The 14,978-nt window shown below is 50.1% G+C and overlaps 3 protein-coding genes across 3 annotated transcripts; 2 read left to right on the top strand and 1 right to left on the bottom strand.

Annotated features, from left to right (window-relative positions):
• Positions 1-217: 217 nt before the first annotated feature.
• On the bottom strand, positions 218-3,937 carry H6S33_009090 (uncharacterized protein; the record flags this gene model as incomplete). The annotated part of the gene is made up of 1 exon (XM_044840447.1): positions 218-3,937. One exon carries the CDS (start codon positions 3,935-3,937, stop codon positions 218-220), a length of 3,720 nt encoding a protein of 1,239 aa, XP_044697905.1.
• Positions 3,938-9,716: 5,779 nt separating this feature from the next.
• On the top strand, positions 9,717-11,739 carry H6S33_009091 (uncharacterized protein; the record flags this gene model as incomplete). Its single annotated transcript, XM_044840448.1, has 4 exons — positions 9,717-10,463; positions 10,531-10,598; positions 10,666-11,573; positions 11,636-11,739. 4 exons carry the CDS (start codon positions 9,717-9,719, stop codon positions 11,737-11,739), a joined length of 1,827 nt encoding a protein of 608 aa, XP_044697906.1.
• A 992-nt stretch (positions 11,740-12,731) lies between these two features.
• On the top strand, positions 12,732-13,768 carry H6S33_009092 (uncharacterized protein; the record flags this gene model as incomplete). Its single annotated transcript, XM_044840449.1, has 5 exons — positions 12,732-12,833; positions 12,896-13,016; positions 13,076-13,244; positions 13,303-13,365; positions 13,432-13,768. 5 exons carry the CDS (start codon positions 12,732-12,734, stop codon positions 13,766-13,768), a joined length of 792 nt encoding a protein of 263 aa, XP_044697907.1.
• Positions 13,769-14,978: the final 1,210 nt, after the last annotated feature.

Here is a 14,978-nt window from a genome sequence, read left to right on the forward strand (position 1 = left end):
GTGGTAAAAAGGAAAGGTAATTATGTACCAGAAAGAGAAAATAGTCCCCAGAAAATTGCAACCCCCAACTGACCAAACAGTTCGTGTGTAGATATCTCCCCAGCTTTTTGTGATAGGAAAGAAATAATAGGAAACCCCCGTACCCGATTCTATATCAAGTACCCAGCCAGCCAGATAGAGACATTAGACCCAAAGAAAAAGGAAACGGACAAACAATCTAAACCGTAGCGATGGCAGAAACCTCCCTCCCTCTAACCAACTCAGCAACCTTCACAGTAACCGCATGGGGATATCCCCTGCTGCCCATCTCTTCCACAACCCTCATCGCACCTTCTCTATCTTCAACCGCCAAGTACGCTCTTGTCATTGCCTCGTACGTACTCGGCTCCCTCTTTAGTCTGTCGTTCTCGTTGTTGCTCAGCGAGTCATACACCGCCTTCGCTCTTACGATGTCCTTCTCCGTTGCCCATCCGTGGATTAAAGTGTTGGCGATATAAGGTGTCATCCTGATTCCCCTACGTTTCATGTCCGCAATCCAGGCAGGAGTGTCCTTAACACGGTGATTAGCGACCAGCGACTCGAGGAGCGCCTGGTAGATCGTGTTATCGGGTGCTACACTACCGCTCTCAGTGATGGCGGTAAAGTGAGCGATGGCGGAATCGAGGTCGTGTAGGATGCAACCCTTGGCGTGGATGAGTGCAGCGTGGTGGGAGGTCTCAACAGTCTGCCCATTGGCACGGATCATCTCGAGGATACCCTCGGCGGCAAGCATGTCTGGCGGGTCAAGTGTAGCGTAGGCTTCGATGAGGAGCTTGTAGGTGTGACCGGTGGGTTCAATGCCGAGCGACATCATACGGTTGAAATAGGCCATCGCCTTAGTGCGGTCGCGCTTGGTGTTGACGAAGAACTGGATGAGGGAGTTGTACGGAGCGGGGCGGGGCTTGTAGTTCGGCATTGCCTCCATCTCCTGGAAGAGTTCCTCGGCGAAGTGTTCGTCACCGACACGGGTCAAGGCATTGATCATGGTTCCGTAGGTGACACTAGTGGGCTTGATTCCAAGAGCGCGCATCTCAGCAAAGTAAAAGAGACAGTCGTCGACGCGGCGGGCCTTTGCAAGTTTTCCGATGAGAACGTTGTAAAGGAAAGAGCTAGGGACTACATTTTCGGACTTGGCGCGCTCAAAGATCTTAAGTGCCTCAGAGGCCTCGTCGTAAGTCTGGTCGGAGCCCTTGAGAGATACTATGTACAGCCCGTAAGTGTTTGCGGAAGGCGATGCGCCCATCTTCAACATCTCCTCGTGATATACGGATGCCTGTTGGCGGTTTCCAAGGGTGAGGTGGCCGGCGACCATGGCATCGAGTAGAACACACCAGACATATCGGACGGAGCGGTATTCCATGAGCAATGGGGTGTCGTTCTTCGCATTTCGGTAGATCTCGTACATGAAGTCTGGTTGATTTGAGCTGGCAGCAGCGGCAACCATTCTTGCGAGGGTTGTCATGCGGACAAGTCTTCCTGCTCGGCGGGTCTGCTGGTACATGCGCTTTGCGTCTGATAGCCTTGGTCTGGTAGTCCTTGCTCCCTCAAGAGCATTGTCGATAGCCTGCGACACCTTGACATCGGTCTTGACCCAGTACGGATCAAAGTTGTCCTCCGGAATGGTCTCGCCCTCGCTGGCAACCAGTGTAGGGGAGCCACTCATCTCTGTAGAATGAACGGGTGAATGTGGCAGAGATTCCCAAACAGTTTGAGCCTGAACAAATGCATTCCACTTCTCGGTAGGATCACCAAGTGCCATCACTGCCTGGTCAATGGAGCCCTTCAAGGTAGGATTTAGCGGAATATTGGCCTTCATCGCAACAGAAAGCATCTGCTCAAACCTCTTGACATCCTCAGGCAGTTGCTCAAATCCTTTTGTTTTCACCTCTACCAGAACACCTGACTGAACCCGCAACAATAGATCCAATTGTGGCATTGTCAGTCCCAATATCCTCTCAGCACCAAACAGTTTCATGACAGTTCTGGATGCCTCCAGTCCCAACTGCCCACAATGAACCATGTTGAACCCACACAGATCCAATGCGATGCTTGGTGTCAAGAATCCCGTCCGAGAGATGGACAAAACCAGATGCTCGCAAGTCTGCTGTAAATAGTTCCTTCTAAGCATTAGTGGCGCACCGAAGGGGCGTTCCAGATAGAGGTCGATAAATTGCTTGAGCACAACTAATGCTTCGTTCGTAAGTCCGTTCTCAAACAGCATGACAGTGTAGAGTGTAGCGGCCTCTACGTCAGGCCCGCTAGAAAGAGCACGGTCGGCTAGGTCGCCCCAGACGCCCCGTGCGCTCTCAACCCTACCCGTCTTCACACATAGCGCAAGGAACGCCATCTGAGCAATTGCTGTGGCGGGGTGGCTGATGCCAAGACTTCGGACATGGGCATTGAATTCTACGTATAACTTACTAGCAAGATCAATGTCGCCCAAGTCAGAAACAGCAATGAGAGTTCTGGAGAGGCTCATGAAGTCAGATGCCCTCATGTTACGCGAGAGAATCCATTCTCGAGCTGCTTCAATGTTTTCCCGCTCCAAGAAACCCTGAACGACCGCATCGGCCAGTTTCTCGGAACGTACCTGATCTGTGCTGGCATCCATGATCTTCTCGAGGAACGAAAGCGCGCCGGCGGCGTCGTCGGCGTCCATGTAGGCTACAATTAGGGTCTTGTAAACACGGAACCGCTCATCAACTGCACCAGGTCGCTGCGCGAGCTCAGATGTCCGGTATTGGTTGTAAGTCTCGATCGCGGCGCTCATGTTTCCTGTCTTTCCAAAGCCCTTGATGAGCGAGAGCATGATATCGACGCTGGGGAGAACATTGCGCTGCTCCATGTGCGTGTAGACCTTGAGCATGTCCTCCTCCCGAACGTGTTCTGCGCACGCATCTGCAAGCACAGCATAGGTGGATTCTGGAAACACCCGCTCCTTGCGGACCTCGGTGCTTGCATAGAAGATATCCAGCGCCAGTTCCATCGGAGCCTGACTCTGTATCTCCTTTAGCTCTGCCATGCGGGAGGGAACGACGAAGCCAAACCTGGCTTGGTCGGCCATGATGCCCTTGGCGAAGTGAAGTGAGGTCTTGGCATTTGTGGCGAGGAAGTCGATGAGGATTGAGTATGTGACAGTACTCGGTAGAATACCCCGCGCAAGCATGTCCTTGTACACATTGATGACCTGTGTGACGCCGACGGTGTTTGTCTCTACGACGGCGGCAAGGAGAAGATTGTAGGTTGCTGCGCTGGGCTGAACACCCTCCTTGATCATGAGCTGGAAAAGCGCAGTGAGTTCATGGTGCTTTCCCTGGGATAGCAGGCCCTGCAGTTGTTGGTTATACAGCGTAGTCTCCGGGGATACCACCGGGGAAGCAGGTGGCACAAAGGCCTCCTCCTCCACCACTGGCGCCGCCAGTTCCGCCGCCTTCTCCGGCTGCGGGACCTCCTGAGCCTCCGCGGCCGCAATTGCGACCTCCTCCTCAAAGACCTCCTCTACGAATGCGCCCTCCTCAGGTACCTCCAATAGCGGTGGCACCGCATCTGCCGTTACCAATGATCCAGACCGCGACTTAACGGGGTCCGCCTCGATCTCTAGTAACTGCTTCTGCTGGTGCTGTGCCTTTGACCACAGGATCTTTTTCGAGAACAAGTACTTTTTACTGTCCTTGTCCTTGTCCTCATGGTAGGTATTCAAGACATCGCTGGTACGGAAGGCGGTGTTGAGGCGTGTCGGCGCATTCGACTGGCCGCTACTCCCACTGAGTCGCGAAAGCTGGACGGTCGACGAGGCATATGAGGATTGGGTGGCGGCAACAACGGATTGGGCGTATCCGTTGACGAGGTGCTTTGAGATGCTCTGACGAGCTAGCGTGGTGAACGGTTTGAAGACCATTCAGAGATCTGGTATCTAGATGGGCATACGGCGTATATGTCAGCATGCATCTAATGGCAAAGCAACCACAAAAAAAGTCTTGCAGAAACAAGCATTGGCGGAAATGATATGAGAAGCAAGGCAAAATAAATTGAATTGCGAGAGTAGGTAATAGCAATGGTAACGTACGTGAATATCCACAAGGGTTTTAGTGCTCATTTGAAGACGACACAATAATGCCGTCTGATGTTGTAGAGTGATGAGTGAGTGAGTGAGTGAGTATGAGTGAGGTTGTGGTGATTGTTTGAGAAAAATCGAATGAGTCCCGGAATGACCGCCACGAGAGAAAAAAAGTGTGCGGGGGGAAAAAAAAATTTATGGGTTGAAGTGGGATGATGAGGGCAGAGGGATGGGATGGAACAAAAGAAGTATCTATCCGATTAAGTAGACTCGACTGGGATGAGGGAGGCTGTGGCCACTGGCTGTAGAGGAGAAAATATAGGGATCGCAAAAAGAAACACAAATCGCGGCCCAGTGAAAAAATTGTGTAAGGTTGGCGGGGAGAAAAGCGGGTGGAAAATGTCAATGACGACTGCACGGAGGCTGTAGGCTGTATGTCTTGGGGATGATTCACCGCCTGGCAAACACTCCTAGACTCGCAATGTTACAACTTTTGAAAAAGGTGATCTTTTTGTCCTCTATGATCTCTCACTCGCTTCTGTATTTCCTTCACTTCATAATACTCGTAACGTGCGAGATGTTTCCGGGCCGAACTGGGTCTGCATATTACTGTAAATAACATTGTAAGCCAGACCTTGCATAAAGTGCAAAGTTCTAGTGGTCTGCAGACCTAATTCGTCTCGTACAAAGGGCCAATTCCCCACGCGCAAGAGAATATTCCGGAGGTTGCTGATCATGTAGGTAACTCTTTCAATTTTCTCTGGCTAGGCCCCTCAATATTCAAACTAATCAATAATAAATTCCTCCCTCATCTTCATGCTTCTGGCTCAGTACAGTACCAAATCCCAGCTAGAAGAGTTAAAAAAAATCTGATAAGCCCTCACACCCCAAAGGTAGATCCGAACGGGGTCGGTCCCGTGGACATTTTTTTCTCTGTAACCGCGGTGGAGCAAATTTCCTCCGGTCCTCCGAGAAGACCCGGTGCAATCCAGGTTTCTCGCCAGCGATTGCTGGTTCGGCCGACCCGGCTGTCTCGGGACTGTTGGTTGCCTCCGACTCGACTCATCCTTCCATTCACCCTCACGTCCTCTGAGGGTGCAGTAGTAAATAGCTGAACACCCCCCCTATCCGTGGTAGGTATCGTTCATCTATCTCTTCTGACCGCCGTGTAATTCAACTTCCCTTCACCCTTGGGCCTTTGATGATTTACCGAGAAACCCCCACCAGGCACTTTATTGAAGTCCAAAGAAAAGCTAGACCCCCTCTCTCCCCTCCAGATCCAAATATTTCATTCTCGAAGCCGCGTTCCGAAAACTTTATTAGTTACGCGTCGTCGAGTTTTCTGCTAGTCCGCTCGTCAACCCTCTGTGAAACCTGACCCTAGTCTTGGCAACTCGGAGCGCCTCATCCGCCCTACTGCTGCTACCCTACCTACCACACATACTTTACCTCAGTCGGCCGTATTGAGAATCTCACTCTCCCACAATATTAACCCGGAAGTCCTTTTAGGGTGTCCCGTTTGTCTCAAAGGGCTCCGGAAAATTATCTCCGCGTTACATACTACATAGAAGTAAAGTAGAGGGGGAGTGCATGCAGATGGTACTGTACTCTACCAGCAACAGTTGCCTTGTGGCGGAGCTTGAGCTCTGGGGCTCTGGGGCTTGTTTGCTCGCCCCTCACCCTTAAATGAGCTCGAGAGCTACATACGCGGGGAGGGTACAAGGAACGATGACTGTATCCAACTGTTTCTGCAGCAAACATTGTGTGAGGTCTTTCTAAGCTGCCAGGCAGGGAGCCCTTAGAGCAGATCATATGTAGTCGTCCTGCAACCTCATGCCTAAAGCACCCAGCAGCTATTATTTACCCCACGTTAGCCTATTGGTTGGGTATCATACCGCCGTCTAAATGCGTACCTAGCATCTAAGGAAACAGCTCTTCATATGATAGCAGCAGCGACGGCGGTGGTTGAGTTCTCTGCGACAAAGCTGGGCCCTTTGTTCTCTCCAGCACACCTCAAAGTGCAACAGTAGCAGCGCGTCATCCCCTCATCTCTCGGGGCGGAGGCGCAAGCTCATCCGCTCCGAGATGATGCTTCTTCCCCCCCAACCTCCAGTCGCCCAGAAGCAAACAACGAAATGAGCTCCTCGTGCACCCGGTTTGCATGTGATTCTCGGGATTGTGAGGTTGATCAAGAGTGATGGACTGTGGGGTTTAGATACTAATTATAAGTTACTTTATACCCCCGCATCGGGCACGACATGACGTACGTATACGTATGGGTACGTCGCGTTTTCCACTTAAGCGATTGCTTGGTTGCTTGGTGCGAGTGATGGGCTGTGAGTGAGTCAGGGGTTGGCGAATAAAGTTTGACTGAGTCACTGCTACATATATACATATATGCACGGTCCCGGGGATTCACGAGGTCTATTTCGGGAGAGAAAGCTTAAATCCACTTGGGACAGTTATCTTGTGGCATTGCCTTCTCCAACTCTTTCACCAATCGACAGACACGAACACCGCGCCATCGCGGAAGTGCCATCACGAACACCATGGTTACTGTCATAACCTGAGAAAGTGTTCTTTCGAGAGCATGCCTCATTTTATCTTCGAATAGGGAGAGCGAAAACCTTTCATCTCAATCTGCACCTGGGAGTTTTCGGATACCAACGATTGGATCGTGTAATCCCCAGGTATGACTTATCTAAAGCCTTTCAACCGAACTAAGCAGATCACTGGCCCGTAGTCAGATAACTCAGAAAGCCACAACTGCTAGTATGGATGGAATATAAAGATTTCTCGAGAACAATAATTCCCTAAGGTCAAACTCCACTTGAAGGAAAGAGGCAAACAAGACGGGATTCTTAAGGACTCGAGCCTCTAATTCCGACATGAATCAACAGGGCGTGGGCATATATACTACGGTAATATCATACCAATTATATCTTACCCTGCAGCGCACAAGCATCGACTCACAATCTATTGGCCGTGTCTACAAAGAGTCTTGGAGTCCCAGCCTTTCCTAATGGACAGTGCTTTTAACACATAAGCGTTTAGCGCTCCCTCCAACGCACGAATTATTCTGCACCCCTTCTGATATACTCAGCCCAGTGGTTTAACCGCCTCCAGACTCTCCAAACACCTGAAACACAGAGAACATGTGTCATGGCGCTAGTATTTGCGGTGGGACTAGGCAGAATAAACACGATTGCCTGCATAATACCAAGCTCACTGAAGAGTATAATCGAAGAGATGGACACAAGGAGCACTTGTACCCATGTGGGGAGAGCATGGAACGCGGTGATGTTTTCCATATGTCAAGCTGTCGATATCTCCCACGAGTCTGGGACATGTACCATGAACAAGAGTATTCATGTCACTATTCTAGCGAATATTGACTACCAACTACCAGAAGATTCCCAAATGGGCCACTTTATCCACGAATACCTTTGGATAGTCCTAACGACCTGCTAGCTGTTGACCCTTATGAATAGTCAGTTCAACAATGAACCTTCTCGAACTGCCTTTATGAGCTGTGCCACGCACATAATGGTGAATGAACCAACACCTAATATCTTCCGAGCATAAGTTGCCTCTTACCACCGCCTTTCGAAGAAGGCGGCTGAGTCTCTGCAGTATTAACCTACCACTTTGAGATACAGTCATTATTTCCAGATATGGCTTTGGTTTGCAATTTTATTGTCGAATTTCTAGAACGCTACCATCCAGTGCAGAACTGGGGATGTCAGGACCTGATCTAATCAACTCCCGCTTCGATCCGGGAATTTTTGAAGATTTTCCACTTCCGCGGATAGACTACATCGGATTGTGATGGGCCTTGGAATATAGGCTTGGGATTGGGGTTAGATACGCTGTAGAGTATGAACTTAAGTCTATGGTGTTTGTGTATGCCAGCACGCATCCATTATTCAGGCTGAGAGGGCACAAACACGGTAAATGAGAGCCGTCAGGTTCATAATTCCAACCTACTACGGGAGCAGTGTATGGCCCTGGTAATCGGGTCTCATCCCATAAATCACCCGTTACTTATACCTAGAAACCTCTTCTGGGTTGACTTTAAGCCAAGATGGTGGGTATATTGAGTTTCATCCCCCTGGGAAGAGGTGGTTTCTTTGGGATAAGTACCTTGAGATGAGGTACGGCTATACTGTGATCAATAACTATAACTACAACACTCTTAGGGCCTGTTCTGGTGGATACGAATAGATACCATGGTATCATGGCTCAATACCATGGTATTCGTAACACTATAGTATGTAAGAGGGCGTTCGGTAGGTCAAAATACACGGTAAAGTAGAGTACCATGATATCAGTAAATCCCCCCAGAGGTATTTACTGCGGCCCATACACCTCAACCTATCGAACACCTCAGTTACCGCAACAATGCTCAGTTTTTCTGGGGGGATGAAATACTACACAACCGAGAATACAATAGTATCAAAACCAAAGTGCACCCGATTAACAGGGCCTTAATAGGAGTAACTAGCACCGCAGAAACACCTGCTAAGACGCCAAGGTTTTGTCACAAATGAGCCGAGTGATATATTGTGATGATGAGTGCTATCTGATGCGAGCACCTCCACCATACAAAATATTTCTTGGCTGCATACTTAGTGCCAAATTTTGTATGTATCAAATTGTATGGTGGAGGTCCTCTCTGCTCGGTCCGTTGTGTGCTCGCTTCATAGGGAAACACTGTACCCTACACACTCGAGTACTTCTGCCGGCATCACTACCGGCGACGGGGATATACCTACCTTGAGAGAATATTCAATAAAGGTATCGATGTATATGTGCCTGTACATAGCAAGACTTCCCCGCCTTGTTCACTTCCGAGGATAAAATCAGCTGCTTCACAGCGAGAACGGCATAATAGAGTTTGGATAATGCAGTGTGAGGGTAGTTGAGGGTAGGAATGGGAGGATGATAATATATGTAATGATGTATCTACATGTAGGTATCCAACGGTATTGTATTTGCGTGGTAGCTAGAGCAGGATGGATATATACAAGCTACGAGGAGGAGTAGGATTATGGCTCCCGGTGCCCTTAATTAGCGAAAATGCGGGGGACGGGAGGGAGGCACCATGGTGATCATGATCATGCCAACAGAGATGGTGACCTTTCCTCTCACACGCCTCGGGGGAAAGTCTTGTTTGGATGCATGCTGCAGGGATCCGGATGCGCCTGCTGAATAACACTCAAAGGCGAGGCTCAACCGTTAAGACAACAGCCAGAAGTGAACGCCTCCACACAACCGCTCACTCACTCACTCACTCACTCACTCACTCACGCACTCGCCCACAGCCCAAAGGATCAACATTCCCGTCCACAAACAACCTCCCTCTTCCTTTCCTCCTTCCCCTTAAGCAGATCGTGCCCGTGGTACCTAATTTCCCCCCAGTTCCCGTCAATTGACCCGTCTGTGCTTGCTTGCTGACTTTCTTGTTCACCTGCAGCTTCCGCTGGTTAGCTAGCACCTGCCTACCTGTCAATAGCTCCCCACGCCCCACGCCCCACGCCCCACGCCCCCCCACCCACCCAACACCACAACAACAACAATACCACCACATACAAATACCCACTGCATGCCCACCGACTGAATGATCCACCAGCGCGCTCCCCGCCCCAAGCCCGCACCATCGTTCCCTACGCCCAGCACTCAAACCCCCGAATCCGGCACCCACTCCCCGCCGCCCCCCTCCCCCGCCTACGCCGTCTCATCCTCCTCCACCTACCGTCCGCCCTCACCCGTTGCGCGTCACCGCCGGCCCCTCCTCCCCGACGACAAAAAAGACCATCCGCTACCCAGCCTCTGGCAGAAAGTCTTCAATTCCCCCCTCCCCCTCGTGATGGTTTTCCTCGGCTCGACCCTCATCCTGGGCATCCTCTGGAGCAACAGCGCCAGCGCCGCAGAAATCAACCGTCGCTCCCCCAAGTCCCAGTCATACATGCGCCGCGGCGCCTGCCCGGACTACAAGGACTACTCGACAGTGCGGCATCCGCCTTACACAACCGGGACGTACCAGTTGCCGTTCCAGCGGCCAGCGCAGGAGTGTAGGCTGTTTACGAGCGATGCGGTGGAGGATGTTATTTCTACGATGACGGCAAACATGGTGGACCCAGACATGGCACGGCTATTTGAGAACTGCTTTCCAAATACGCTGGATACGACGGTGCGATGGCATGTGGACTCGGATAAGCAGGAAGAGCGTCAGAGCTTCATTGTCACGGGGGATATCAATGCACAATGGCTGAGGGATAGCACGAACCAGCTGTCGCAGTATATGGTGCTTGTGGGCAAGGATGCGAAGCTAAAGGCGTTGATAGAGGGCGCGATTAATACACAGGTGAGTGATGGGGTGTGATGGAAAGCGGGAGTGAAATGGGGAACGGGTAGCTAATGAGTGGGGATAGGCGGATTTTATATTACAAAGCCCATACTGCAATGCATTCCAACCGCCCAAAGCTTCTGGACTAGCACCGTATGTTCCCTACTATCCTGCGCCATGATCATTGACCCAATCTACAAATCATTGACACCCCCCACAGAACCTCCAACGGGCAAGCTGATACCGTCCACCCCACATACGACCCCGACGTTGTCTTTGAATGCAAATATGAGATCGACTCTCTCGCCTCCTTCCTCTCCCTCGGCAATCAATACCATGCCGCCACGCAGTCCACCACGCACATCACCGCGCGTTGGATCTTGGCCCTCAAAAACGTTCTTAACCTCATCTCCGAGCAGCGCACTTCCACCTTCGCCGCCGACGGCTCCGTTCAGAACCAAGTCTACACCTTCACACGAACAACCACCCGTGGTACCGAGACCCTCAACCTTGACGGCATCGGCAATCCGCTCGCCGCAAACACCTCCCTCGTCCGCTCCGCCTTCCGCCCCAGCGATGACGCCGCAATAATGCAGTACTTCATCCCAGGCAACGCCTTTATGGCCGTGGAGCTTCAACGTACTGCGGCGGTCCTCACCGCTGCCTCGCAGTCCGACCTCGCCGCAGAGGTCTTGGCCCTCGGGAAAGAGATCGAGGCCGGCGTGTGGAAATACGGCGTCGTGCAGCACCCGGTATTTGGAAAGGTGTTTGCCTACGAGGTGGACGGGTATGGGTCAAACATCATCATGGATGACGCCAACCTGCCGTCGCTGCTGGCCCTGCCGCTCCTGGGCTTCATTGATGTTGATAACGAGGTGTACAAGAACACACGGAAGATGATACTCAGTCCTCAGGGAAACCCCTACTATCTTGTCGGCAGCAAGTTCAGTGGCATCGGAGGCCCACATATCGGTATCACGCATGCATGGCCTATCAGTTTGTTGGTTCAAGCCATGACGAGTAACGACGACGCGGAGATTAAGAGTCTTCTGAGCGCGGTAGTGGCGGCGAGCCCGTTAGGACTGGTGCATGAGAGTGTTAATGTGCAGCGGACAGAGGACTATACCCGTAAGTCATTTTTATCACCCTCCTCCTGGTTTGTTTTTGAGAAGATGCTGACGTAGAAGCAGGGAGTTGGTTTGCGTGGGCGAATTCGGTATTCGCGCAGACGATCCTGGATATTGCGAAGCGGAAGCCGGACTTGATATTCAAGAAGGCGGGGAAGAAGGCTTAGATTAACTAAGCCGATATATTGTAGAATTGGAACGATCTGATTTTATCTTGCGTGGACGGGCTTTGATTTTTTTCTTCTTGTGTGGCTTATATATAATGTGTATTTTGTGCTTGTAGCTGGCGTTTTTGTATCCCGTGCTATGACGCAGCCATGAATGATGATCTTGACAGGTAGTGGTTGGGCGGAAGTGCTGGATCGGAATGGTACGGTGTCTCGTAGGAGAAAAGAGGTGGAGGCGTTCTGCCATATGCTTCAGGAAACATAAAGAGGATTCATTATCTAGCCACCGTCTGCAACAGGCTCCAGAGCAGCGAGGGATCCCGGAAGAACGTAATCATATATAGGATCCTAGGAAGGGCATTTATAAAAAAGCAACAATTATGTAGCTGTTATACCCAAGGCCGATAAATAAAATACCATCACGAAATATCGCTCACATACAGCTTTGAATGTGTCGTCGTCACCAACACGTTAAGCCCTATGCTCGAAACGAAACGACAACTAGTGTCGTTACTAATATCTAATTGTAACAATCCCAACTGGGGTTAGGCAAGGAAACACCTTCCTTCAGAGCTTCGTACCTCCAGAGCTGCGTACCTCACACACAGGCTTTCACTTCCCCTCACAAGCAGCATGAGTTTCAGCTTAACAAGGAGCGACTGCCCATCACGAAACAAGCCGTCGTCAGCATGGGCGATTTAATTGGAATAGAATCAATTTCGGGGACCCCCGGTAGTCAGGGCAAGGGCTATTGGTAGCCTCCACAAATATCGCTAGAGCGCCAAGAAACCAAGCAAGACCCTAGCCCCGCTGCTGCCGTTGTTAGGGGATGCCCCTCGAGTTCAGTTCATTCCAGCTCTCTTCTCTTCTCCCCTCTAAACTTCCCTAATAAAACACACATCATCGCCTCTCTCAAGATTCATCTCTTTCTTCGCCGCATCTCATCAATTTCGTTTACTAGAATAAAACATATACAAAAGAAACGATACATAATGTCCACCGCAGCAGCTCAATTCCCACCTCTCACGGAGCGTCCAGTAGCAAGGACAATCTGTCTTTTCGATGTCGATGGCACTTTGACACCTGCAAGACGGGTACGTTGCTTTAATTGTATCTCAAACCATTAGGGCTGTAAGCTAATGACTTGCATGTGTAGACTGTTAGCCCTGAGATGTTGGCCTTGCTCCAGCAGCTTAGGCAGAAGGTCGCAATCGGTTTCGTTGGTGGAAGTGATCTTGTTAAGCAGCAAGAACAGATCGGTATCAATGGGTACAATGGTATTTATACCGTTCCATAGCCACAGCTCAACAATGAAGCTAATGCCCTTTACCAATAGTGACTGATTTATTCGATTTCTGCTTCGCCGAGAACGGTCTCACTGCCATCAGACTTGGAGAAACTCTCGCGAGTGATAGCTTCATCCAATGGTTGGGAGAGGACAAGTTCAAGAAGATGGCAAACTTCATTCTCCATTACATTGCTGACCTGGATATTCCTATTAAGCGGTTAATAATTCCCCCAATAAGACGAGGAAATACTATGCTGATTTAATTGGTGGCCTAGTGGAACTTTTATTGAATTCCGAAACGGAATGATCAACGTCTCGCCTATTGGCCGCAATGCTTCGTATGAACCCCTGGGATCCTTGTATCGCCATCCAACCTGACTTACCGGACTAACACCCCCGTTTAGTGTCCAAGAGCGTCATGACTTCGAAGCCTATGACAAAATTCACAACGTCCGTCGTGACTTCGTTGAGGCGCTCCGTGCCAAGTTCGGCGACTACGGACTCACCTTCAGCGTTGGTGGACAGATCTCCTTCGACGTGTTCCCACATGGATGGGACAAAACCTACTGCCTCCAGCATGTGGAGAAGGAAGGTGTATTCGACACGATCCACTTCTTTGGTGACAAGACATACAAGGGCGGAAACGACTATGAGATCTACGAAGACCCGAGGACGATCGGGCACAGTGTTACAAAGCCAGAAGATACCATGGCGGAGTTGAAGAAGCTATTCGATTTGTAATTAGGCCTAGCCTGTATTTCGATTAATGGGCCCAGCGCTTGCCAGCTTGCTTGGTCAAGAGGGTTGAATGAACCTGATCGGATTCCTAATAAATATAATAAGCTGAAGTGAATCGACCTCTAACACCAAATTATGTGAATACTGGGATCGAGGCGCGTGAAACTGAGGCTGTGATATATATTTTTATTTCGAAACTTGCGGATAATATTAGAATACCACAGCCGCAGAAAAAAATATTAAGCATACCTAGCTCTTCCGGATCTTACCTCCACAGCGATAGCTGAAGAATTCACTTGAATCACTTATACTAGCACCTATAATCCTGTCCTGTACACGTGTGTTGAATTAGTGGTTCGTTAGTTTAGGGTTGATCTACTTTGGCGGGTACATGCGTGACTCTCCGGGGTCATCGCGCTAGTTTCACACTTTACACAGTGATGCAGCGAGTGATTATCTGTGATAGGGTAAACCATCATGGACCCTTTCCTTTCTTTTTTTCTCTATCGGACCTCATAGACACGTCTTTAGACCAGTGGTGTCCTGTGCCATCCCGAGGGTTGCCAGTTAAGCGTTGACCCATATCCGTGGTAAATAAGGTCAAGCTGCCAGCGAAGCCTTCGGTAAGGAGCTCGCTTGAATGTGGGGTGGCGACTTGAGATAGTCGAAATTAAGCTGAATATGCAAAGCATTATCGATAGGTCGCCCTTACCTGCGAGTGCGGCATCCGATTAACTCCGTGAGAGTACCCTAGCGTGATAGGGTTTGTTGCCGTACCCGAGGATCTGGGGTTTGGTCGGCCTAGTGGTTTTATGTAGAATGTCTAAGTAATGAATGATACAGACGTGATGAGCGAAAGGGCTGAAACTGCGATGCGCGGTGCATACATCCTGTAAGGGGTGCCGTGCTGTGAGCCAAGTAGGTATCAACCTGGTCAGACAATAAAGGTGCAAATTGCCTGGCTCAAGCTCTATACGAGAATTCTTTGACTGTGTTGCATTTGTATGATCTCCGCAGGGTCTGTATTCAAATATTCTGTGCACAGTGGTGCCACGATGGACTAGTGCGAGTGATTATAGATTTTTGGACGAATTGGAATATCAAGAGCAGCTGATGATAGAGTTCGAATTTCGACTAGATCAAGTGCTGGCATTCAACGTTGATATTGCGATATCATTTCTCAGATAGATATATGAGACCGTACCATGCCATG

The sequence above is a fragment of the Morchella sextelata genome, assembly GCF_020137385.1.
Source record: "Morchella sextelata strain SCLS chromosome Unknown scls_3, whole genome shotgun sequence".
Taxonomy (NCBI): Eukaryota; Fungi; Ascomycota; class Pezizomycetes; order Pezizales; family Morchellaceae; genus Morchella; species Morchella sextelata.